The 27690-nt window shown below is 38.8% G+C and overlaps 1 protein-coding gene across 7 annotated transcripts; it reads left to right on the forward strand.

The window, feature by feature from the left end:
• Window positions 1-27296, forward strand: LOC121249990 (protein MEI2-like 2). Of its 7 annotated transcripts, none has more exons than XM_041148887.1 (11): window positions 1-248; window positions 5037-5553; window positions 8192-8350; window positions 8454-8570; window positions 8697-8848; window positions 21942-22033; window positions 22171-23086; window positions 23188-23272; window positions 23365-23433; window positions 23799-23978; window positions 26632-27296. In XM_041148887.1, exons 2-11 carry the CDS (start codon window positions 5095-5097, stop codon window positions 26746-26748), a joined length of 2346 nt encoding a protein of 781 aa, XP_041004821.1. In that variant the 5' UTR covers window positions 1-248; window positions 5037-5094; the 3' UTR covers window positions 26749-27296. The 7 variants fall into 7 exon arrangements, with proteins under 7 accessions (XP_041004821.1, XP_041004822.1, XP_041004824.1 ...); XM_041148888.1 differs by having other exon boundaries at window positions 22198-23086; XM_041148890.1 differs by having other exon boundaries at window positions 5087-5553.
• Window positions 27297-27690: the final 394 nt, after the last annotated feature.

Here is a 27690-nt window from a genome sequence, read left to right on the forward strand (position 1 = left end):
AAACTCCATCTCGGCATCTCTCTCTCTCTCTCACAAGCTTTCTATGGTTTGAGGGGGATTCTGTTCCCATTTTCTTACTTTTCTCTTTCTCTCTTGTTTCGCGGCCAGGGAGGAGGAAGTAGAGGAGTAGAAGAAATAAATTTCTCTCACTCTACGAAACTTCCTCTCTCTCTCTCTCTCAGCTTGACTTTTGACCGAAGACAAAGCTTTCTTCTTTATAATCTTTCAGACAGTGTGACCATCTTCAAGTATGTGCTCTCCTTGACCACTCTATCGCTCTCTCTGTTGATTCTCTTCACAATTTACTTCTCTCTCTCTCTCTCTCTCTCTCTCTCCCTCCCTCCCTCCCTCCCTTCCTCTTTCTCTCTGTGTATACTTCTTAATAATTGGAGGTAATTCTGATTTTACAGGCTTTCTTTTTCTTTCTTTTTTCAATCTAAGTTCTGGATGTTATTTATTCGTGAGTTTTAATAACTTTTAAAGGAGAATGATGAAGCCTTCTGGGTTGGGGCTTAGTGAGTAGGCATTGGTGTGCCGAGATTGGATTACTTTGGTGGATTATTGCTTAATTTGAGTTTTGGTACTTGCTGACTACTGTAGTAGGTGAAATTTATAGCCTTATCTTCTTTTTTTTTTTTTGGGGGGGGGGGGGTTGACTTGACTTTATATGAATGATTGGTTTTATGGTAACTGTTACTGCAGTAATTGAATCATAAGTTTGTGACGCGTTTGACAACGTAATGGTGTGATTGGCCCCCTATGAAAGTTACTGGTATCCATAACCAATTTCCAGGGGTTTAGGTATTGAATTGGTGAACAATGCTCCGGATTTTTCTGTTGACCTTGATGAGATAAAAAGGGAAAAATGATGCTTGATCCGAGTTCCAGTAGGCTGAGCTATTTGAAACTCTTGGTTCTTCATGATCATGTTCAATATCCGTAAGATGATTGATGATACATAATTGGTCACGATAAAATATGTTTCGATGACTAATTGATAGAGTTACTTGGCACACGTGTGCTTTTTCACTACTCTTACCTCAATGCAATTTCTCGAACCATCTTGAGTGCATGAATTTAACTTCAACAAAGTAGAACATTAATTGATTGCAAGTATCATACATTTCTTTCCTCCATATCAATTGCTGCATATTTACTAAAATCAATTGTTACATATTCATTTCTTCATGTATCTGAGAATGAGTTGATTGTTTTATAATAGCTTAACCTCCAGTTTTCTTTCACTCGGTGTTGTTAGAAATTATCTAGGTGGAGAAACCTCCACAGTACTCCATGTTGGGTCATTCGGAAGGTGCCTAATCTTTCTTCAGCTCATGAAAACTAGTGTCATACATGTACACATGTTTATAGTGTTTGACTGTTTGTGATTATACAAGTGTCATACCCATTGCTTCATTATCAAGTCTTTTTTACGTCAATTCAACATTACATCAGTTAATGTTCTCGAAGAAGATGGGACAACTGCTTGTGGAATCCCACCTAGAATTAGTGCGTTTCATTCTGTACAATTTTATGGAGGGAAACTATTCTTCTTACTTTCATTCATTGATGTACAACAACATATATACCACATACACTTGACGATTATACCCTCACGAGTTACACTTATTACAACCATGTCATCTAACACTCCCCCTCAAGCTGGAGCATATATATAATATAAACCCAGCTTGAAACAAATAAGTTTCAACCGACTCCAACACAAAGACTTGGTAAACATATCTATGAGTTGATCGGCAAACTTCACAAAAGGTGTAGAAATGTCACAACTTAGTATCTTATCTCGAATGAAGTGACATCAATCTCTATATGTTTAGTCCTATCATGAAACACAGGATTAAAGGCAATATGCACTGCGGCTTGATTATCACAAGATAACTGAAGAGGGATAGGAGCTGTAAACCCAATCTCTTTAAGGAAGTGTTGCAACCATGTCAGCTCACTAATAGTGTGAGCCATTGCCCTGTATTCAGCTTCTATGCTAGATTGAGCTACTACTGCTTGTTTGTTACTCTTCCATGTAACCAAGTTACCTCCCACAAAATGTACAAAATCCAATAGTAGATCTTCTATCTAAAAGAGATCTTGCCCAATCAGCATCTGAAAATGCTTCAACCCTAAGATGTCAATTTGATCGATACAGTAATCCAAGGCCAGGGGCTGCTTAAGATAACGAAGACTATGAATTACAACATCCCAATGTGAGACCCTAGGCATTTGTAAAAATTGACTCAGTACACTTACTGCATAAGAGATGTCCAGTCTAGTGATAGTGAGATAATTCAATTTCCTAACAAGTCTTTGATACCTACTTGGGTCTCCAAACAACTCCCCTTCCTCTTTCAAGAATTTACGATTTAGGTCCATAGGGGTGTCAATAGGTCGTGCACCCAACATGACGGCTTCTTCCAAAAGGTCAAGTACATATTTTCTCTAAGATTGGTTGATGCCCTCTTTAGATCTATTGACTTCAATTCCAAGGAAATATCTAAGTTTGCCCAAGTCTTTTGTCTGAAATTGATCATGTAAACACTGTTTCAGCCTAGCAATTCCAACAAAGTCACTCCTAGTAATTACCAAATAGGTTTCAGTATGTTTGAGTGTAACTTGGAGAAAAGTCTCCTCATAATCAATGCCATATGTTTGAGTGTAACCCTTAGCAACCAAGCGGGCTTTCAAACGTTCCACCGAATCATCAGGATAAAATTTGATTATATATACCCATTTATAGCCAACAGGTTGCTTACCAGGTGGTAGTGGAACAAGATCTCATGTCCCATTATGGTGAAGGGCGATCTCATGTCCCATTATGGTGAAGGGCATCCATTTTATTTTTCATAGCTGTCTTCCGTCACGGATCAGATAAAGCATCCTGAACTGTCTTAGGAACAGAAAGTTTTGAAACCTGAGAAGTAAAACATGAGAATGAAGGAGATAAGACATGATATGAGACAAATTGACTAATCGGATGTTGAGTAACACAAGATCGAGTACCTTTGCGGAGAGTAATAGTTGGAGAGTCTGAAATACTGGGTAACTCAGGATCTAGTATCAGAGATCACGGTTGTCGGATGGTGGTAAGTGGTGGACAGTGGTTCACACCGAAATCGAGCTCACTTTGGTTTGAACTCGTTGGAGTGTTTTCTGGTGTCGCATCTAACTTTTGTCGCCGAATCTAAGTGGTTTATCCTCCGTCATCGGTGGCCCCATATGTGTTTGAAGTGTTTCTGGCGAGTTCCGGTGTCTTCTATGATATTGGAGACTAGGGGTGAGTTCCCCGTCGTCGTCTATGCATATTGGTGTGTTCCCCGTCGTTAGCGGCCGCCGGAAGTGCCACCTGTCGCCGTCAAGCAGCGAAGAAAAATAGTGTTTGGTTGCAGGGATAACCAATCCCATCCTCAAGTGCGGATAACCCCAACTTGGAGTAAAATCCTATCCCTAATCTGGAATAATGCCTGTTTGGTAACGAGGATAAGGTAATTCCCATACCACTTATTCTCGTTTAGGATAACCTAATCCAGTTTTGGGTTTAAGTTAAAATCGGTTTTGGCCGATACTCGATACAAACCGATACCGGCCGATATAGACCCAGTTTTGTCCGATACATGTCGAAACATAACCGATACTGACCGGTTCCTAGCCAATACGGTTCGATTCCGGCTGAAACAGTCCAATTCAGAACCGATATAGGTTGATACAGTGTATTTCTGACCGAAATGTTGTTATTTGGGGTACTTGAGCTAAGTTTCTACATTTTCAGAGTGTGTTTCTTGGATTCTCAAGTTGAATTGTGGTTTTTCTCATTTATTGTGTGGAGTTTCAATCTCCAAGTTCAATTGTGATATTTTTTCTGCATCAATGACAACTAAATATGAGTCACAATTACATGATGCAGTTGCCTCATATGTTGCTCCTAGTGGGAGTGAAGGCCGAGGTGGTAGAGGCTCAAGTGGGGGACGTGATGCCAAAGGTTATCGCACTTGAGGTCAAGAATCTCATAAGTGCACCCATTGTGGTTGCATTAACCACTCGGTGAACTATTGTTGGGATCTAAATGGTAGACCATTTGGATCTGCTAATCAAGTCATTTGCCAAGATATGAATAGTATATCAAAGGATGAGTATGATAAGCTTTTGGGTCGCACACGGGTTTCATTTTTCACAACTACTCTTGCCCAATCAAGTACAACGTCCGCATGTCTTGCCTCATCCACTCAAGCTCCATGGATCATTGATTTAGGAGCTAATGAACATTTGACTGGTTTGTCCTCTGTCTTATCTAAGTTGGATACTGTGACATCTTCAAAAAGTGTTACTCTTGCTAATGGTTCTCTTGTTAAAGTTACAGGCATTGGATCCACTAAGCTCACTGACTCTATATCCTTGTCATTTGTTCTATATACTCCTAGTTGTCCCTTTAGTTTGCTGTCCATTAGTAAGATTACTCAAAGTCTTCAATGTTCAGTTATCTTTTATCCCTCGTCATGTGTCTTTCAAGACCTCAAGACAGGAAACAAGATTGGTACTTGGCATGAAGCTGGTGGTCTGTATTATCTTGATGTTAAACAGTCACCCACTCTAGCTCTTACATCCTCCTCATCATCTGGTTATGAATGGCACTGTCGTCTTGGTCACCCCTCTCTTTCCCTTTTAAAGCGTCAGGTTAGGAATCTAGGAAATGTGTCTCCCTTTCCTTGTGAAACTTGTCAAATTAGTAAACATCATTGTGTCTTTTGCACCTTGGGTTGATAAAGGAGCATCGAGTCCTTTTGAATTGGTTCGCTTTGATACCATGTACAATTTTATGGAGGGAAACTATTCTTCTTACTTTCATTCATTGATGTACAACAACATATATACTACGTACACTTGACGATTATACCCTCACAAGTTACACTTATTACAACCATGTCATCTAACATATTCATCAAATGATGTGGGCTTGTTTTCTAGCTCCTTGCTTGTTCTTCCACATGAAATATGTATGTCTAAGCTCATGTTTAGCGATATTGCAGACATCAACGACTTATCACATATTTGAGGACTTATTTTTGTCAATATGCAGTGAATTTTATGGATTTTGAACATGGTGGTCAATCTGTTGATGGTTACTTGCCTAATTTAAATAAACTTCACCAAGTTAATGAGCCTATGAATCCACTTGAAGATGTTGAAGCAAATGCAATAGGAAGGATGCTTCCTGACGATGAAGACGAGCTTTTTGCTGGCATAATGGATGATTTTGACCTAAGTGGTCTGCCTATTCAGCTGGAGGATTTGGAAGATGACCTTTTCAGCTGTGGAGGGAGCATGGAATTAGATTTTGAGGCCCAAGAAAGCCTTAGCATTGGTATCTCAAAATTAAGCATTTTTAATGGTATCACTTCAAATGGAATTAGTCACCATGCAGTTCCAAATGGTGTGGGAACGGTGGCTGGGGAACATCCCTATGGGGAGCACCCATCAAGGACATTGTTTGTGAGGAATATCAATATCAATGTTGAGGACTCTGAATTAAGAGCTCTTTTTGAGGTAATTTATCTTATAGTCGGCATGTTTCATTAAAGTTGTGACTGCCTATTTTCAACCATATTAAAATTTTCAGTGCCTATTTTCACCCTGCCTTGCTTATTTTGGGTGAGATCTCAATCTGAATTTTTCCAAACCCCACACTTGTGGTCTTCTGTGTATTTTGAGATACTGCATTAAGAATTGTATAGCTGGAAAAGTACAATAAAATGTTTTATTTACTTTCTTCTAGATTACCATGTTCCATATTATGTTCTACGGTTGGATTGTGTATCCAAGGTTTACTTTCCAGGAATTTCCAAAGGACCTACCTTGATGAGGTTCCAGGCTATACAAAAAAATGTTCCACATATAATGGTAAGGAAGCCTGATCGTGCTTAGTACCGTCTGATAGAGAAAATATTTTCACTCCCCTGTTTCTTTTTTCCTCTCTTTTCTTTCTCGGGGTGTCTCTTTTGTACTAACCTCCTGTACTAGTGTGGATCTCCTTCTGGCATTTTTCTAATGCATCTTTGCTTACAGAAACACCATTTGCTGGTCTTTAAATCTCAACGAAACTAAGATTTTCAACTAGTATGTGCTGTTGGTCACCTCTTCTAATAAAAATATGCATAACTCTACTTTTACGTACTTGTTTTGGAGAGTATTGAACCTGTGCCCTGTGTACTTGACTATGCCTACTTTCTATCATCATCAAATTTACCATTGAAAAACAAATCTCAAGCCAAGGTTGAATGATATTGCCGTGAAAACACTAGAAAAGTTTGGGAAAATCTGGGAAACTAAAGAAAAACTGGAAATAATTGGGAAATTTCATGAGTTTCTCGAGTGATGGTGGAGTGAGTTTGAAATTTTTTATGTTTTGAAATTTTGATTAGTCTTGTGATTTAGATTTCAATTTTAGGATTTTTTAAAATTATTATGATCCAATGGCTTGGAATAATTGATTCAGTTTTCAGATTGAGTTATATATTATGCTTAATGAGTTATGATAAAAAAGGACAAGTTAGTTAACATGGTTAAGTTAGTTTCTTAGTTAAGTGAATCTCCTTGAATCTAAATCAATGGATCAATTGTGTTTAAGATGAAGTGCAATTCCAATGGTTATAAATGCGACCACATCTTGAGGTGAGCAAAATTTTTGGCAGTTATCTAATCTCTCACTTTTGGTCTACTAAGAGAGTGATGTTGCAAGAGGGGAGAGAATTAATTTTTAAACCTCTCAATTTTCCTAAAGATAGAGGGTCTAGACCCTCCTATTCAATTTCTCAGACCACTCCGTGGAGTTTCATTTTCCTTAGAAGAGTGAGTTAAGTGTTGCTTAGAGAGAGCTACTACAGAGAGACCATTCAACTTTCCAGCAATTGATGATACCTGCTTGGATCTTCAAAGAACAATCCCTCATCTTCAAAGAGCATATGGTTAGATCTGTAGTAGTATTAATAGGCTGAACACCCAATAAACCAGTTTCTTCCAATAAGTCAAGTACATTCTTCCTCTGAGATAGACTAATACTTTTACACCTTCCAACTTCAATCCCAAGAAAGTATCTGTGTTTTTCTAAATCTTCAGTGTGAAACCTATCCTTGAAAAACTTTTTCAACCTGCCAATGGGATCGGTCACTTCCAGTAATTACAATATTGTCCACATACTACCAACAAAGTATAACTTGCATCAGTGTGTAGGATGTAGGCAGAATATTAAATTGGTAGTCTGACATCTAAAAGATCAAAATCCAGTACATCATAAGAAAACTTCTCTAGTCTTGGGGATTGCTTCAAGGCATATAGTGCCTTATTTAACTTGCACACAGTACCCTGATACTGCCTTTGAGCAACAAATTCAGATGGTTACTCCATGTAAACTTCCTCAAGTATGTCATCAGGTAGAAAGGCGTTTTTAACATCCGATTGAATAGTGGCCAATCAAGATTAGCTGCAAGGAATATTCAATACTTGAATGGAAGAGATTTTGGCAATGGGGTGGAGTGTAGAGTCAAGCTTTGAACATTGAACCTCTACTATGTATAATGTTAAATCACCACTTATTTGAAAAGCTTAACCTAATGGGAGAAGGTAAATTTAATTATTTAAATTATATCCTAACACTAGTAAACTGGAGTGGTTTGTTGTTAAGAATATATTGGAGTTTTATTTATAACATAGTTTACAATCTTTTAGACTATTTACCACTTTTCCCTTGGCTTCTATCTGTAATATCTTGACAATGCTTTGTTTTGCATAGACTCATATAAACTTATTTTTTAAAGCTGTTAGCTTTTGGTTGGACTTATGATCCAACATACAATATGATGTATTGCTCTTGCTTAAAAACTTTTTGGGACATGTTCCTGCTATGACATAATGCGTGATGAAAGGAATGACTACTCTTGACTAAAAGGAAAAAATATGCGGAAATTTCTAAGGAAGCTAATCCTTTAACCTCAGTGAGCTTTATATAATTAATCACAATTGGTCTAGATGTGTAATCTACTGCACCCTCAATTAGACTTAGCTCTAGTAGTAGTTAATGATTCTGTTGGGCACTGTTGATATATTCATATATAGTTGTGAACAGTTTTACATTGTCTTCTATAACTTATCGATAATGAAACTGCTTTTCGTGTATTTTTGTTGGCAGCAATATGGGGATATCAGGACTTTATACACTGCGTGCAAGCACAGAGGCTTTGTGATGATATCCTACTATGATATCCGAGATGCTCGTACTGCTATGCGTGCATTACAAAATAAGCCCCTGAGGCGAAGAAAACTTGACATTCATTTTTCAATTCCAAAGGTTGGAAACAGGATGCTTGTTTTAATGATTCGGTTGGAGACTTTTGATATGTGATTCTATCAATTTCTATAACATGCACCTTTATTTCTGCACTATAATCCAGGATAACCCATCAGAAAAGGATATCAACCAAGGAACTCTTGTGGTATTCAATTTGGATCCATCAGTATCAAATGATGACCTTCGCCAAATATTTGGGGTGTATGGGGAGGTCAAAGAGGTGCTACTTCTTGGACATATATCTTCTATACATTTGATTCTTTAGTGTTCATGAAATCAGCTTTGTATGTATACATGGCATGCCATTTAGTTCTTTAAGTTATAATTTCCTTGGAATGAAATGCAGATCAGGGAAACACCGCACAAGAGACATCATAAGTTCATAGAATTCTATGATGTTAGAGCTGCAGAGGCAGCTCTTAGAGCATTAAATAGGAGTGACATTGCTGGGAAACGCATAAAGCTTGAACCTAGCCGTCCTGGTGGAGCACGCCGAAGGTAATTTTTATGTTACCGTTTCGTATTGTTAGTGTTGCTGTTATTACAATTTGAGCTTATTCATCCTTGTTGGCATGAATTCTTGGTCCTTTTCTCTCTTAGAATAAGTTTGGAATGTAAAGCCCCATCGTCTCCGTTTTCCAATCCCATCTACCGCCCCAGCCAATTCCCAGCAGCTGCATGTAATTAGATTTGTATGAATAAAAGTAATGGGAAGCATTTTGGATCTCATGACAGAACAAAATGGATTTTTTCATCCCAATGCCTCCCAGAGCAAAAAGACCATTTGGTAATGAATTCAAACACAATGGGTTACAGTTTGGCATGTAGTTCTCCTCAAATGTATAAAGACGTCAAGGTTAGACTGCTTGGCCCCAAGAATTGGATCCTTTTATGTAACAACCAAAGAAACCCCAAGTCACATCTAGGTTGATACTCTAAAAGGACTAGTCATGGTTCAATTTGAGTTACTTGGAAACAGTATAAGAGACAAGAACTTCCCCTTCCAAGTAATGTGGGATACCATCCACCACATTCTTATATTCAACTTATTGTATTTACAGCCTCCCCACTTAATTTTTTTTTTTTTTATCAGTAAAAGGAGAGATTATATATATGAATGAAATAGGCATAACCTTTGTACATATGAAGTATACATAGGAACTCCTAAATACATTCTAAAAGCGATAAAATTTTTTTTTGATAAGTAATAATTTATTCAAGAAATAGGCATAAGCCTAAGTACATAGGACGTATACAAATGAAACACCTACAACATCCACAAAAGAAAAGAAACTACATGCTAGAAAACTAAAACAAGTGCAGAAAATTATCCTCCATTACAAACATTTTAACCCAAGAACTCAAAGTACTCAAGAAAAAATCCCTAAGATCTCCCAATGAGTGTTCTTTATCTTCGAAGCATCTCTCATTTCTTTCAATCTATATGCACCACATAAGACAAAGAGGTATCATCTTCCAAACTCTCACCGCCTTCTTAAAACCCTTCAAACCCTTCCACCCTTCCAATAAATCCACCACTTCTCTAGGCATTACCCAATGTAAACCTGTCCAACTCAAAACCTCAGTCCACAAGAATCTTGACACTTCGTAGTGAAGAAAAAGATGATTTACAGATTCTCCTGCCCTTTTACACATGACACACCAATCAGCTATAAACAAACCTCTCATTCTAAGATTATCAGTAGTCAATACTTTACCCAAAGAAGCCACCCAACAGAAAAAAGCAACCTTACTGGGAACTTTCACTTTCCATATACTTTTCCAAGGAAAAACACAACTACTATGACTTGACAAAAATCTGTAAGAAGATGAGACTAAAAACTTAACATTTCCAGTAGGGATCCACACCATGCTATCCTCTCTTTCAAGCACCAACTTTGAACTGTAGAGTTTAACCAGCAGAGCCTTAACTTCATCCACCTCCCAATCATTGACATCCCTTTTAAAAATGATATTCCATTCAACCTGGTTATTATTACTGTAGTAATAATCATAAATAGATGCATTTTGATCCCTGGCAATTCTGAAAGAGAGGATATTGCTAAGTTTCTAAAAGCTATATCCTCTCAAAATACTGTTCACCACCAGCATCCACCAGAGCCTTAACCTCAATATTCTAAAAGCGAGAAATTAAAGACAAGAAATCCTGAACATAGTCCCCATTTAATACAATAGTGGAATACCAACACATTAGAGTGTGGAGAAAAAAATTCTTCAACTCTGTCAGTGTGCGTTCCTTATCTTCGAAGCAGCGCGCGTTCCTTTCCGTCCAAATACACAACAGAATCATCTTCCACACTGCTGCTACTTGCTGGCAGCCTTGCAACTTTGACCAACATTCCAACAAACCACCACCCTCATATGCATAACCCAGACAACATCAACCCTTAGAAAGATCTCATCCTATAACACCCTTGTTGCCTCACAATGTATTAATAAATGGTCCACAGATTCTCCATTCTTCTTGCACACGTAGAATCAATCCAACACTACACATCCTCTCTTCCTCAAGTTGTCCATGGTCAATATCTTCCAAAGAGCAGCACTCCAAACGAAAAAAGTTACTTTAGAAGGCACACGAGACCTCCAAATGTTCTTCCAAGAGAACGGAGTAATATCAAGTTGTGTTGTCAAGAAGCAATAATACGCCTTAATTGTACATAACTTGTGGTTATTAGACCTCCGCTTCAAACTGTCTCGTTGTGTCAATGGGATCTTCGTGGAATATAGTAAGCTGAAAATTTTTGAAACAATAGGTAATTCCCAATCTTAGAAATCCCTATTAAAAAGGATATTCCACAGGTGCGCACCATGAGAGAATATACGCACGTCAGCACTGAAGCCTCCCTATTAACTGCAATACGGTATAAGGCTGGAAAAACCCTTTCCAATGCTTGGACTCCACACCACACATCCCGCCAAAATCTGATACGACTACCCTCACCAACTACAAAGCCAATTTGATTTGCAAAACATGGCCACCCCTTCCTTATATACTTCCATAAACCCACCCCATATCCCCCCACTCACTTCCTTAGAGCACCAACCACCCCAAGCGACACCATATCTAGCGTCAATAATATCCTTCCACAATGATCCTCCCTCCAAATGATATCTCCAAAGCCATTTTCCCAATAACGCTTTATTGAAAGTTCTCAAGTTACGTACACTCAACCCCCATTCACAACTGAGGCACATACAATCTTCCATTTAATCAAATGAAATTTCTTCTCCTCTCCCATGCCTTCCCATAAGAACGCCCTAAAGAGTTTCTCCATTCTGTTCACCACCTCTACAGGCATAGGAAACAAAGATAAAAAAAAAAAGTGGGGAGATTAGTGAGAGTGCTCTTGATAAGAGTGAGATGGCCCCCTTTTGATAAATACATCCGTTTCTAGCCAGCCAACCTTTTTTTTTTTTTATCTTCTCTACTACCCCATCCCATATAGCTCTATTCTTGAATGTTGCTCCCAACGGGAGACCCAGATATTTCATTGGGAGAGAGGACCTCCCCACTTAAATACTTGACATTCTCGATGGGCCATGCCATTATAGGTGGCATGGCTCAAGTTACACACTTTTTATTGGATTTGTTTCTAATACCATTTGTAACAACTTAAAACTGCCCAAATCACATTTGGGCCTATACTCTAAAAGATTAGTTGATGTTACGATTGCAGCTCCTTGGGACTCAATATCAAGTGCAAGAACTTCCCCCTTCTAGCAATGTGAGATTCAATTCACGAATTTCTAATACTTGGTCCCGGGTATTACATTATCGAGGACAGCTACCCTCTGATGTTTTTCTCAACTGATAACTAATCAAATCTGTTGAGCCCACGTGCTTCAACTACAACAGCTATTGACTAGGATGTGCATCAAACAAGCCTGGTGGCTTGAACTATATGAATAAATATCATCAAGGAGTCACTGTAGTGGGTTTCAAACCCTGGTTCAGCAGCTCCTGGTATCATGGCTTGAGCGACCGGACGTTTGTAACATTTTTCCACCGTTTTGAGCTTGACTTATTAGAAATAACAACTAAAATATTTGTTTTTTGGGGGACATGAAACCAAGTTTGAAAGGCCTATAATACCGTAATACAACCAACATAGCTTGTGTACCTTGATGCTGATGTTACTGTAGATCATGTATTTGTACTTTGCTCAACTTTAGGCATGGTAATGTTGCTCTTAATATGAAGGAAACCAGCCTGTCCACAATATAGACAGGCACTTTTATAATGTAGTATTGAGGACAAAATACTTATGTGCTGCATTTGAACTTCCTTTGGGGGTGGGTTTGGAGAAGAGACCAAATTTCAGTTGTAATACACACTAGTTCGAGAGTTGGAGGTGAAGACAAGCTTATACGGTGGACCTCTATCTATCTAGTGATCTTCTCCAGTAGAATGTAAGATTTATCAGAGCAACTCATATGTAACACCCCATCCCCTAGGGTTTTAAAAGCTAGAGAAACTGAGTGCTACTAAACTTAAATGTTTTTCCTTAGCACCAGATATAAAAGATTCCATTATCAAATTTATAAAACCAAAAGTACTTTATTGGAAGAAAACATCCCTAACAAGGTTCACAGTAGCACTTATTGGAAAGGAGTCTAAAATCATGTGTTACAATAATTAGTTGTGGAAATAAAGCAAATAACAAGACCCAAAATCGTCAAGCCTCAATCTCATCCCCCTTGGCCATATCCTGTCCTGCAGCATCTTCATGAATATCATCACCTGGGACAGGTGCACACAAAAACAAAAATGAGTTGGAATACGTAATAAGAACTACATCATACGATAAACATAATAACAGTCTAGGTTTTTAGTCAAGCATTAACAGTCAGTCATCATCATCATAATACAATACATAACAGTTAACCTCATAGAGACATACATTCCTTTATTTTCATATCCTTAATGGCAATTACACATTGTTACCCCGCGTGCTAGGGTTAGCGACCCTTGCGGTCTTGACTCTATCCGGGGTTAGCGGGTAAGAACCTAGCCCTCCTCAGGAATGGTTGCCAATGATGCATTTCGGCATTACAACCCAACCCTTAACCTCATGGTACCTTCTTCACTATCATGGTCAGTTCATTTATTTCCTCAATGGTCAAATATGCAATCATTCGTTTCATTTATTTTCTTTCAATTTTACCTTTCCTTACCTTCTCTTTCATTCATTTAAAATATATAGTTGTACCATATACATATCAGGCTATCGACAGTCATACATTTACATTTACATGCCACATGCATCACATTAATAATAAGGGTTCATGTAACAAGGGCTGCCAAGACAATCTATACATATATAGTTTTGAACATGTGCATATCTATACCATAATGAAAATGACATTTCTCATTTACATAAAATGATGTGAAAGGGTATGATCATAGTCACTTACCTCAAGTCTTCTGCAAAGTAAGCTTAAATGCATGTGTCTCAAAGCATCCAAAGGAACCTATAATAATTCATATGGTCAAATAAACATTTTCTTATGCGTAAATAAAACATGAATATAAAACATGCAACTACGCCTAAAGGCTTCCTGAGATGTCTAACATCCTCTTAACTCAACCCAAATTACTAGTACGACTCTAAACCTACGTTCCTTATGACTCGCATTCTTCTTTTATTCATCACATAAAATCATTACATGACTTCCAAAGTATCACCAATCATTCTTGTGTAGCCTAAAATCCTCCACATGAAATAATAGACTCCAAAACACAATCCCTCGTCATTTCCAACATATTGCCCGAAATACTATAATTGGGTGAAACCCTTAACCAAGCATTGCCATTAAATCACACTCAACTTGTTTAACCCACAACTAACCCATGCAAGACTTTGAAATCTCAAACTTCAACCTACACTCATGGACACATCAACTCATAGTCAACCTGCGTTGCACCAACATAAAATGTAGACATACTCCTACATAGTCATGTACCACCTTCATTCCACTTATGCTTTCACATACCTGAAGTGCCACTAATCCTCTCATACATTTTTAGGTATACCAACATCATACATACACTGAGATGCAACTGCCCAGCCCTTACACGAACACTCTCCCCCTCGGTTCCATGTAGATGCACTCAAAACTCACACATACACACTCATATCACACGGTCACGACCCTTACATCACTTGGTTACACTTAAACATATGTAAGAGAGGGAGGGAGGGAGGGAGGGAGGGAGGGAGAGAGTTTTTTACCTAGAGAGAGGCCTGAGCTATCGCAAGGGGCGTGGCCAAGAGTTGCAATTTGTTGTATGTTTGCCCTGTTTCGGTTATCAAGAACAGAGAGTTACAAATTGGTGGTAATGGTACATGGGTGATACCGAGGGTTGAACTAAGGGAAGAGGGTGAGGAAACAATGGTTCACCAACCAGGTTGGGAGGTGGAAGGTGGCGTGCTACTGTGGGTTGCAATGGTTTGACCTATGCATTAATTCTTGGCTTGAAGCACGTTGTCTGTGCGCTGGGAATGGCTGGGGCTCTTCCTATTTGTCTGGGTGGTGCAAGGCAGCTTTGTGGTAGTCCTGTGAAGGATCAAGGTCATGCACAGTGGTGTCATGGTGGTGGACGAAAGCTATGCACAAAACAGGGATTGGTGCTTAACATATGTTGTGCAATGGTTATGGATTACCTACCAGTGGATGGCAGCGCACATAGGAGTTAGGCAGTTGTGGTAGTGGCACAGTGGAACAAACCACGAGAGTGGTGGTGGTGTAGGGTACAAGGAATCGACGTGAACCCAAGAGTCGATCATGATGTGTGTGAGTGTAGAGTGATAACCGTGCTTACCTGCTGGTGGTTGGGGGGCTGCGCATGGAGGAGCTGGTGGATGCTGGAGGCCAACGTACTGGGGAGGAGCTATGGAGGATGTGGCCAAAAAGCCCTAGGGTTGGAGTGAGTTTATGTGAATAGGCCTGAATAGGCCTATATATGTATATGGGTCCACTCTATACATGAAGCCAGGCGGATCGGATCTATAACTGGGTCATGCATATGGGTCCCGGTTTGGGCTCATGCTCCCATGCGGCTTCCCGCTCTGAGTGGTTGTTTCATCGCAGTCTCACCAATGAGATGGTTTTGTTACGAAGTACCTGCTCCTTCTACTCCAACATCTCTATTGGTGATTCTTCATAAGTGAGGTCCTTACGAACTTGAGTGGTGTTTATTTCAACTAGTGCAAAGGATCAGGGATGCACTTCCTCAACATCGAGACATGGAATACATCGTGTATAGTAGATAGCTGAGGCGGTGGTGCTAGTCGGTAGGATACAACTCCAACTCTCTCTAGTATCTCAAATGGCCTAATATACCTTAGGCTCAGCTTGCCCTTTTTCCTGAACCACATAATACCCTTCATCGGGTCAACCCTGAGGAACACCTTATCCCCCTAACATAAAATAATACTAATAATAATAATATCAATAATTCTCTAAAATATATCGGGGTGTTACATCATGACTGCGAGGTTGATGCCTCAACTAAATTCATTAATCTACTTTATCCACTAGTTTGAGAGTAGGAGAAGAAGACAAGCTTAGGGCCCTTCTCAATAATCAAATGTCCAATGCTAATTTGAAGTCTTTATTCTTCAAGCTAAAAGTCCTTTTCTTTGGAAGAGAATATGGCAGACTAAGGTCCTTTCAAGAGCTGTGTTTTTTTCCTGGATGGCCTTTCTTGGAAAGATTCTCAGCATGGACAATTTGAGGAAAAGACACATTGTTGTGGTCGAGTGGTGCTGCATGTGCAAGAGGAGTGGGAAATCTATGGATTGGCTTTTACTCCCTTGTGAGATGACTATTGCTTTGTGAAGCGACTTTTTTAGTCTGATTGGTTTGACTTGGTTCATGTCCAGCATAGTGGTGAACCTTTCTGACCCTTGGAGAGGGTTAGTCGCAACTTAGTTGCAATAGTGTGAAACATGGTTTCTACTTGCCTCATATGGTCTATTTGGAGGGAAAGAAATAATATAATTTTTTAGTACCTTAATATTTTCTTTTTCAATACTCTCTCCATTAGACAGCTTTCTATTGACTTTAATGGGCTCAATTTACATGATTTCCTTTATCTTTTTCTTCGAGATAGGCCTCTCTCTTGTATACATCCTATATATTTGGAGTGCGCCTTTTGTGCTTTCTCAAGAAATTTTTATTTATTATCAAAAACTGTTTTAGATAGTAATTAATTTAATTTTTTATGAGCTAAGGGGAGGGGACATTGTGTGAAGGTTAGCTCAAGCTCTAGCAGAGAAAGAGCGAAGGGGAGGGGACAAGCTCCACGTTTATGAAGCCCAAAATAGTATCTTGGAATGTCCGAGGGCTTAACGCGGCAAATAAGCGCCTTCGGGTGAAAAACCTGCTTCGTGAGTGGAAGGCGGATATTGTGTGCTTACAGGAAACTAAACTGAAATTTATCATAAGGATGATTGTTTGGAGTTTATGGAGCTGTACATATGTGGATTGAGCCTATCTTGTTTCTGATGGGGCATCATGAGGTGTTTTGGTGATGTCGGATAGAAGGGTGGTGGAGAAATTGGAGGCGTTATTGGGGAGTATACAGTGGCGTGTTCTTTTAAGAGTGTTGATGATAATTTTGTATGGGCTTTCGCTGGCATTTATGGGCCAAATCTGGACAGCAGTAGAAGAGTATTGTGGGAAGAACTTGTCGGAATCCATAGCTGGTGGAATTTACCATGGTGCATAGGTGGTGATTTCAACATTATACGATTCCCAAGCAAACATTCAAGAGATAGCAGGCTGTGACCAGCAATGAAAAAATTCTCAGAGTGTATTTTTGACTTGAGTTTGGTGGATATCCCCCTCATGGGAGGTGCTTATACGTGGTTTAGATTGGACAGATTCTTAGTCTCATCGGAGTGGGAAACAGACTATCCGGACCATTGCCAAAAGAGGTTGCCTCACCTTTGTTCGGATTATTTTTCACTATTATTAGATTGTGGGGGCATTCAACGAAGGCGTCGGTAGTTTAAATTCAAGAATATGTGGCTGAAAACTGAAGGTTTTGTGGAAAGGTTACGGCAATGGTGGTCTTCGTATCAGATCCATCGTATCCCAAGTTTTATTTTCGCAGGTAAACTGAAAGCTCTAAAAAATGATTTAAAGTTATGGAACACTCAATCATTTGATGTAGGTGATCGTAAAAATTTCATGTTGGAGGAGCTTCAGGAGGTAGAGAGGACACAAGAAGGTCGGGCTCTCTCCTTGGAGGAAGTTTCTCGGAAGGTTGAATTAGTGGCAGAGCTAGATAGGGTTATGTTATTGGAGGAGATCTCTTAGCACCAAAAATCAAGTGCATTGTGGTTGAAAGAAGGAGACCGAAGTACAAAGTTCTTCCATAGAGTGGTCAACTCTCATAGGAGAACTAACAACATTGAGATGTTGAAAATAGATGGCAGGGACTATGTGGAGGCTCCTGTGTTTAGAGAGCATGTTACTGACTTTTTTGAACAAAGCAGCAAGTGGGATGGCGGCCAAAACTCGATGGACTAGCTTTTGAGTCCATTGATACACAGCAAGCCTCGTGGTTGGAGAGGCCCTTTGAGAAGACGGAGGTTCATAGTGTAGCAAGGAGAATGGTCAAAGATAAAGCACCTGGCCCAGATGGTTTTTCCATGAGATTTTTTCAGACATGTTGAGATGTGGTGAGAGAGGATTTAACGAGAGTGTTCCATGAATTCTTTTCGGTTGGGAAGTTTGAGAAAAGCCTCAACGCCACATTTATCGCTACATTTATCGCACTTATTCCCAAGAAGCTTGGGGCATTGGAGGTGAATGATTACTGTCTCATTAGCCTCGTGAATGGGGTGTATAAAATCATATCAAAGGTGCTCGCAAATCGACAAGGGGGAGGCCCTGAGGAGAATCATTACAAAACCCCAAAATGCATTTGTGAAAGGTAGACAAATTCTGAACTCAGTTCTCATTGCCAATGAATGAATGTCTAGACAGTAGACTAAGGGCTGGTTTGGATAGTGAGATGAGATAAGATGGTTTTAGATGAAGGTTGAAAGTTGAATAAAATATTATTAGAATATTTTTTTTTAATATTATTATTGTTTTGGAATTTGAAAAAGTTGAATTATTTATTATATTTTGTGTAGAAATTTAGGAAGTTGTAATGACGAGATAAGATGAGATGAGATGAGATGAGATGAGATAAAACACTCTATGAATCCAAACGAGCCCTAAAATCTGAATAGTCGGGGATTTTATGCAAATTAGATATGGAGAAGGCGTACAATCATGTTAATTGGGAGTTCCTACTTTATTTGCTTGGGAGGTGTGGGATTGGGGAGAAATGGTGCTCGTGGATTAGATGGTGTATCTCAACGGAAAAGTTTTCAGTCTTGGTGAATGGCAGCCCAAATGGTTTCTTTAATAGCTCCCGAGGTCTTAAGACAAGAAGATCTTTCATCCCCCTTCTGTTTGTCATTGTTATGGAGACGCTTAGCAAAATGATTTTAGCCTTGGCGAAAAGTGGATTTATTGATGGCTTCTCGTTTGGTAATCCTACTAGGGGCTCCATTATTATATCTCACTTATTGTTTGCAGATGATACACTGATCTTTTGTAAGGCAAAGCAAAACCAAATCCAAGTATTGAAGGCATTATTACTCTGTTTTGAAGCAGTATTAGGGTTGAAAGTGAATTATCATAAATCAGAGTTGGTACTGGTGGGTAATGTTTGCAATATCCTAGAGGTGGCAATATGTGACACGACCCGTTAACCCAACACGAACACGCCATGATAAAAGTGGGTTTGGGTTGGCCTTAACGGGTTCGGGTCAAAACGGATTGACCCGTTAAGAAAGTTGAATTTATATTTATACCGTTAGACCTAAGATTGTAACATCAATATTTTACAATGCGTTAATCATATTTGGGGTTGTAACTTTAATATTATTACAATGTGTGTTTATCATATTTGTGTAATTGTGTGTTTATCATATTTAGTAATGTTGGGATTTTAATGTTGGTATTTTTATTGTTTGGATTGTAATTTTGGACTTGCAGTTAGTTTTTTTATTTTTTATAGATATTGTTTATATTTTAATATTTATATAAAATCAATCAGGTCAAACGGGTTGAAATGGGTTTGTTCAGCCCATTAACGTAAACGGGTCGGGTCGGGTCGGGTCGTATTGTGTCAATCTATTTTGTATTCAGTAACGGGTCGGGTCGGGTCGGGTCGTGTCAACCCCTTATCTTAATGGGTCTCTTAGGGATTGAGATTTTGATACGAAATCCTTAACAGGTTGTGTTCAGATTTACCCATTAAGTATAATGTATATATCTTGACATGACATGAACACGATTTGACACCCCTACAATATCCGGCAATTGGCTAATACCCTTGGATGTAAGGTTTCCTCTCTCCCCATGAATTACCTTGGTCTTCCCTTGGAGGCAGCTACAAGGTCTATATCGATTTGGTATACAGTGATTGAGAAAATTGAACACAGACTGGCAGGTTGGAAAAGATTGTATCTTTCGAAAGGTGGTAGGATCACTCTAATCAAAAGTACTCTTTCTAATCTGCCAAGTTACTTTTTATCTGTATTCCCAATCACAACAAGTGTGGTGAAATGCATTGAGAAACTTTATCGTGATTTTCTATGGAGTGGGTTTAGGAGATGAATTCAAGTTTCACCTAGTCAAGTGAGATAAGGTTTGCTCTCCAGTCTCCTCCGGTTGGTTGGGTATCAGAAAGTTGAAGATTTTCAATTGTGCCCTATTTGGGAAGTGGATGTGGAGATACATCATGGAATCGAAGGCCTTATGGAAGTTGGTGATTGATTCTAAATATGGAGGTATGTCGCGAGAAGGGGGGGGGGGGTGCACTAGAGAAGTTCACGGAGCTTATGGAGTTGGAATTTGGAAACACATTATAGGAGGGTGGGGGATTTTTATTAGGCACACACTCGGCTGTTGTTGGGTAATGGGTCTAGAATAAAATTTTGGACTGACCGGTGGTGTGGAGATCATGCTCTAAAGGATTCTTTCCCTTCAATTTTTAAAAGCGCACGTGAGAAAGATACATCAGTGGCTAATTGTATGGCGTTCTCTAGGGATATATTCCAATGGAACATGAATTTCACCAAGGCGACCCAAGCTTGGGAAGTTGGCAGCATTGAGGAGTTTTTTGGTCTTCTATACACTGTGATATCGAGAACACAAGACGCTAACACGATATGGTGGATACCCACCGGTAGAGGTATATTTTCAGTTCACTCTTTTTACAAGACCCTCACACAACCACAGAACACTGAGTTCCCATGGAGAAGGATTTGGCGAAATAAGGCGCCTCCTAAAGCGGCATTTTTTGTATGGGTAGCAGCATTGGGTAAGATCTTGACTTTGGACAATTTATGGAAATGAAGGGTGATCATAGTAGAGTGGTGACACTGTGGATCACTTGCTGTTGCATTGTGAGGTCGCTAGAATGTTATGGAATGAAGTGTTCAACAAGTTAGATCTTGCTTGGGTGAGGCCTGCCACAGTAATTGAGCTCATGGCCAGTTGGACCAATCTACGAGGTCTCCCACAAATCTCAACGGTGTGGAAAATGGTTCTGATATGTATTCTGTGGTGCCTATGGAAGGAGCGAAATGACCGGACATTTGAAGACATCGAGTGTTCATTGGAAGAACTTAGATTATTTTTTGTCAGCACTCTTTTTCTATGGGCCACATCTATGGATTTTCGTAGCCTCAATTTTCATGATTTTCTAGTTTCTATTTCCTCTTCCTAAAGAGGTGTTACCTTTTGCATACCATCTTGTGTACTTAGGCTATGCCTATTCATATCAACATAATCATTTACATATTAAAAAAAAAAAAAAATATGACATCACAATCTGACCACAAAAATTTGACCCTTGATCATCTCTTCTAGGTTATCAAACAAATTGGCAGAATTATATGAGGTGTGATATTTTAATTAAAAACTTTCTAAAATTAGCCAATTTGGAAGAGTACGTACTTAGTATAGTTACTCCTGGCTGCTATCAGGAATACTTAAAAATCAAACCGTAGAAATAAGTAACTGAAGAAGATGGTATAATTACACTTCTACCCATTGCTGTCTAAAAAGTAATATACTTATGCACTTTTTTGTTGGAAGCATGGCTGCAGACTGTTGTATAATTTAGTTTGATCTGCGAAGCTGAAATGAGGACTCACGAATAAAGGAAAATAGGAAGTAAAGTCGTTGCACTTCAGTTATATCATGGGCAACTTGTATGAAAAACTTCCTCTGCTATTGTAATTCTTGGCTCCTGTTTCTTGAACGTATATTGTAAGCTATTAAGTCTCTCTGCAAATTTGTGTCCCTTGATAGTTGATACTTTTTCTGATGGGTCTTTTAATGTCTCTCTGCTTATTTTGGCACTATGTGAATTGGGCTCATAGATTGTTTTTCTAACCCCGTTTGCATTTTAATTGATGCCTTGTCACAAATTATTATTAATTGATTAAGCTGTGAAGAAATTAACCTGGTTGTACCTTCTGATCTGTAGCTTGATGCAGCAACTAAGTCAAGAGCTAGAGCTAGATGAAGCTCGAGGCTTCCAATATCATGTGGGTTCACCTGTCACCAACTCTCCTCCAGGTATTTCTATCTCTAAACACATTGTATTTATTAGATAACATATTCTAAAGCTTATTCTCATTAATTTCTTGTATTGATAGTCTTGTTGGAAACCCATTTTTGGTTATAAGTTGAAATTACTTGGACTTTCATGACAGGTAACTGGCTGCAATGTGGCAGTGCAGGTGAGCATAATCCTCTGCATGCTTTTAGCAAGTCCCCTGGTCGAGGAAATCTAAGCCCTTTAAGTAGCAACCAACTGCCTGGGTTAGCTTCCATTCTTCCGCGTCATCTATCTAACTCTGCAAAATTTGCACCAATTGGTAAGGACACCGGAAGGGTGAACCATATATTTCCTAACACTGGGCCAACGCAAGGAACAGCCTATCAGCATTCCCGTTCCTTTTCTGAGCAGAAATTTATTGCTAGTCCAGGAACCCTATCTCCATGTTCCGACATAAATCTGAATTCACCTGGCATTGGAACTTTATCTGGTCCTCAGTTTCTCTGGGGAAGTCCTGGCCCCTACTCTGAGCATATCAATTCTTCTGCTTGGCAAACATCATCTGTGGGGCACCCATTTGCATCCAGCGGACACGATCAGGGTTTTCCATATACGGGTGAAAAAGATTCTTTTCTTGGCTTACATAACCACCATCATGTTGGATCTGCTCCATCTGTTGTTCCTCTTCATAGGCAGTTTGGCTTCGTCCCAGAGTCACCGGACACATCCTTCATGAATCCAGTTGCATTTTCGAACATGGATTCAAGTCGCAACAATGTTATGAACATTGGTGCTCGTGTAGGTCTTTCAGGAAAAGTAACTGAAAATGGTTCGCCCAGTTTCAGAATCATGTCCCTGCCAAGGCATGCTCCCATGTTACTTGGCAATGGTTCTTATCCAGGACCCGGAGCAACTGGCTATGAGGGACTAGGTGAATGTGGCCCAAGTCGGCGAGTTGAGAATAGTTGGAATCAGAAAGATAGCCAGAAGCAGTACCAGCTTGATTTGGATAGAATTATCAGCGGGGAAGATTTCAGGACTACCTTGATGATTAAAAACATCCCTAACAAGTATGAAAAACATAGGATAAAAATTTTCAAATAATTGAGTTTTTGTGTTTAAATACAGTGGTCAAAATTTCTTGATGGCTTCACCTGATTTCTCCTACCAGGTACACTTCGAAGATGCTGCTGGCGGCTATCGATGAAAATCACCTGGGTACTTATGATTTTATTTACTTGCCAATTGATTTTAAGGTAATACCACTACACTAATTTATGATGCATTCTTCTTAAAATCTCTCATGTTGAATTGCCACTGAAGTTTGAAGTTGACAATTCTGTTGCAGAATAAGTGCAATGTGGGTTATGCCTTCATCAATATGGTCTCTCCTTCCCACATTATCCCCTTCTATGAGGTTCAATTTTGATTATTTTCTGAGTCTCAAGTAGTAGCAATACACAGTTAATTTTAGATTTTCTTTTATGTCAATGTGGCAAAAGTTTGTGTGCTGTGGGCATGTTATATGGGTCCGGGTAAAAAATGAGTTGCATTGGCATGGCTTCCAGAGTTCCTTGTCATAAAATAACGTGGTATAAGTAGTATTTTGCTTGGATATTCATAAAAGGGTGATTCTGCCGTTCAACTTTTTTACAGTTGAAGGGAAAATTCTTTGCATTTATATATGACCAACTATTCACATAATTCACAAAATTAATTTAGCTGGATCAAAATAATGAAATCCTTTATATATGCTAAAACCTATTCCATGAAATTTTGCAGGCATTTCATGGAAAGAAGTGGGAGAAGTTTAATAGTGAAAAAGTTTCTTCACTGGCATATGCGCGAATCCAGGGCAAGCCTGCCCTTGTGACACACTTTCAGAATTCAAGTCTAATGACTGAAGATAAACGATGCTGGCCAATTCTCTTCTACTCAGAGGGACAAGAGACAAGTGATCAGGTAATAATTGTCTGAGTTGTAGAACTTTTCTTTTCATGAGCTTGACCGAAGTACCGGAAATTTTCTGCTGAATGACTTGGAATGTTAATGCCAAAATGCAAGTCAAGCTTTGCTTTCTTAAAAGATTGATTTGGTGGATGCTTTGTAAAAATGTGCTTGTCTGGCTTTGTATAAGAAAGCATTAAGGCTGCGTTTGGTTGCAAGATTCAGCTAAGCTAAATCTAATTTTAAGTTGACTCTAACATTTAAGCACCCAACTCTCAAATTATTAAACTCATCTCAACTCAAAACCTCCTTACACGTAAGACCCACAACCTTTTTCAACTTAACACATCTTTTTACGTGGGGCCCACAATCTTTTTCAACTTCCCATAAAAAGTATTAAATTCATCTTAACATCCAAATACATTTTAAACTCAATTTAGATAGACCCCTCATCACTCGCTCACTACTCAACTCACTACTATTCATAAAGAACTGAGTTCAACTCAACATCCAAACGCAGCCTAAGTCATGGGATTCAAATGGAGGGAACGAACTAGCTGATTGGTTTTGAAGAATTTGGCAGTCCTGTGGAAGGTGCTGGAATGGGAGCTTGCAGGTCAGGAGTTGTGTGCTCTTTTGGTACCTTTGGATCTTTCAGCAGACCACGGTCCTTGGTTATAACCTGTGGGTTTTTTCACTCTGGTGACCAGAATAGCCTTCTGGCAACCTTGGTAGCCAATTGCCTCCTCTGTTTTCCAGTTGCTAATACACGGAGTTGGAGCTGTGCGGCCAGTGGACTTGTGAGAAGTTTGGGATTGGGCCAGGAGTCCTCTTATTTCTGCTGGGAGTTCTATACTATGGTTTCTGTGATTTGGACTAAGGGTAGTGATAGGGTTACTACCCATTGACTACTACTTATAGTGTATTTATTTTATCATCATTTTATTTTAAGTATTTTTTTAGCATCCTTAATCATTAAGAAAAAATTAAAAAAAAAATAATTTTGCTAATAGTCCATTCCTTAACCATCAAGTAAAATAAAAAATTAAAAAAAAAAATACAAAAAGAATAGTAAATGAGTAATAGTAGGGTAGTAACCCTATCATTTTCCTTGGACTAATGTAGGAAAGAGCGCTATGGTTAGGGTGATGATACAACATAGAAAAAGGGTGTTATTAGGACATGCGACATTAGGTGTTGGCCACGTGCACCACTAATTCCTAATATTCTTGGGGGCTTGTCTGATAAGACGACAGAGTAAATTTATTAAGCGTCACATCATAGTTCTCATTCTGTTATGTGACACCGCAGGTCAAGAAACTAAATAAACTAAACATGAGACTAACAGACATGCAATAATTTCGAGGGATTAAGTTTAGATTTTGGGGATATTTTTAGGGACCGAATATAGACTTCAGCAATGAAAAAGTAATTATAGCTTCATACATATTTGTTTTGTATCTTTTCTGTAATTGTTACATTGATGTCTACTGAGTATTTTTTTATGGTTTATTTACTGCACCTTATGTTTGAGCTTTGATGAGGTTGTATTTGGTCGCCCTTTTTTTCTTTTTTCTTTTGTCTTTTTTTTTTTTTCTTTTTTGAGTGAGTTAAGCATCTCACTCCATGCATAATCAGGCACTCGAGTACTTTTAACCATGAATTATTCTGAGGAACTATTCGATGCAAGATAAGCTAGACCCCAAAATTTAGATGGCACTAGGGATTTCTTTTGCTTTGCTTTATTTCTTTTTCTACCTCTTTCTTTAGGTATATGTCTAGGGTTTTAGGTTCTGACTCCATATAAAGGCTAGTGTTAACGGTTATTTTGTCATAACCTTGTTATTAAGTTTGTTTTAGAGTTATTTTGATAAAAGGAGGGTTTCTGCTTTGTTTTTCTTCTTTGGGTTGTGATGTGTTCTTTGCCTCCTAGAACTACCACTCTTTTTGCAATAGGACCTCTAAACTGTCAACGTTGCCTCTTAGCCCCCCAATTTCAAACTTACATCGTAATTTACACCCTTCAGTTAGATATTGCCACTTCATCTATGTTTCCTCTATTTAAATGGTCGGATTTTACAAGGGTCAAATTTCAGCATATGTTTCAAATTGTGAGACCACCTAATGGCTTTTGTGGTTTGAATATCATATTGCAAAAGCAATGGTATTTTTTCTGGAGGGAAGGAGAGATGGGCATAGTCTTCCCATTCCTTTCTATCGTTTTCACTGCTTCGGTTTTTTTTTCTCACAACAGTTGCTCTCATACTGTCATGTTTAACATTAAAAATGAAAGGAAAAAAGGATGCAAAAATGAAACATATATGCTTAGGATAATTTATGGAGAGGAGGAGAGGCAAATGTGTGCTAGAAAATTTAAATATACAGGATTTTCCTTTGTTTTGGGTTGGGGAGCACAGCACAAGAGGGTGTCTCAGCTGATGGTTGAAGTAGCTAGTCCAAGGGTCAAGTTTGACTACCATTGTCCCATTGGCTTGTCTGATTCGAATTGATCTGAATAAAAAAATTATGAAGTTGCTAATAATACTGTTTTAGAGTTCCTAGACACAAGCAATTCTGTTCAAGATTGATCAGAAGGCTGCGCTCCTTCAACTTGTCTTCTTGTAACCATACACTATTTTCTAACTGTTTCTGTCTCTTTATCCTCCAGGAACCTTTCCTTTCTAGAAACTTGAACATTTGTATCCGTCCACCAGATGGATCTTACTCGGGGGATTCTTTGGAGAGCCCAAAGGGAAATGTGGAAAAGAAGCCCGAGAAAGACTAACAATGTAAGGAAATCTTATTCTCAGCCTTCAGAAATGGAGTTGGGAGCTTCTAAGTGTTGCATAGTTGATATTAGTCTGTAAAGGTGAAGAGGACAAAGTAACGTGTATATAACCGCTCATACGATTGCATTGCCCCCTCTGGGGATGGATGCTTGAGAAATATCTCATGAAGAAGTATAGAAGGAAAAGAGACAGCATTGTGTGTATATAAAGCTACGGATTGCTAATTGACAAGGGGGGAAGAATAAAGTGAAGTATTGCTGAATTGTGAAGTCTATCTGCAGCAGTATGCATCACTCGTCGGTTTGTGCAGGCTCTCCTTCCGGGTTTTCCTTTCCGTCTTACCTTTCGTTTTGTTTTTTTTCCTGCCATTTGAAAATATGATTTACGTATTCATGGGTAGATGTCTATAGAATATGGGGCTGTTAAAAACTGTACAGATAGGAGACGAACACAATATACTGTCCATGCGTTGTACAGTGTGGACGAAATGTGCCGTACGAAAACGTGTATCCGATAAAATATATGGTTGGTGCATGTGTTATTACTCTCTCTCTCTAACCTTTTTGGATTGATCTTTGTTTATGTTTATCTGAAGTGGGTGATCATGGTCAAAATTTTCTAGGTTTCTTACGTTGTTTAGGCCCAAAAAGAGATGTCATGCGTGACCAATACAAAAGATTCGTGGAATTTTCGTGGTAGGAATGCATCGAGTAACATCGTCAAAGATGCCCGATATTGTGAACAATAAAATTGTCACTTCGATACATTAACATGATGTTGTTACTTACCAACAGAATAATTGCGACAAACAATAAAAGAGTGTGGAGTCGTCAGTATCAATTATTTTACTAATATATATCTATGGATTTTATTGTGTTCTTAGGTTGAAGTTGTTTGTTGGTTTGATAAGAAACTGTCTTGGAATTAATGGGTACATT

The sequence above is a fragment of the Juglans microcarpa x Juglans regia genome, chromosome 2D (genome assembly GCF_004785595.1).
Source record: "Juglans microcarpa x Juglans regia isolate MS1-56 chromosome 2D, Jm3101_v1.0, whole genome shotgun sequence".
NCBI lineage: Eukaryota > Viridiplantae > Streptophyta > Magnoliopsida > Fagales > Juglandaceae > Juglans > Juglans microcarpa x Juglans regia.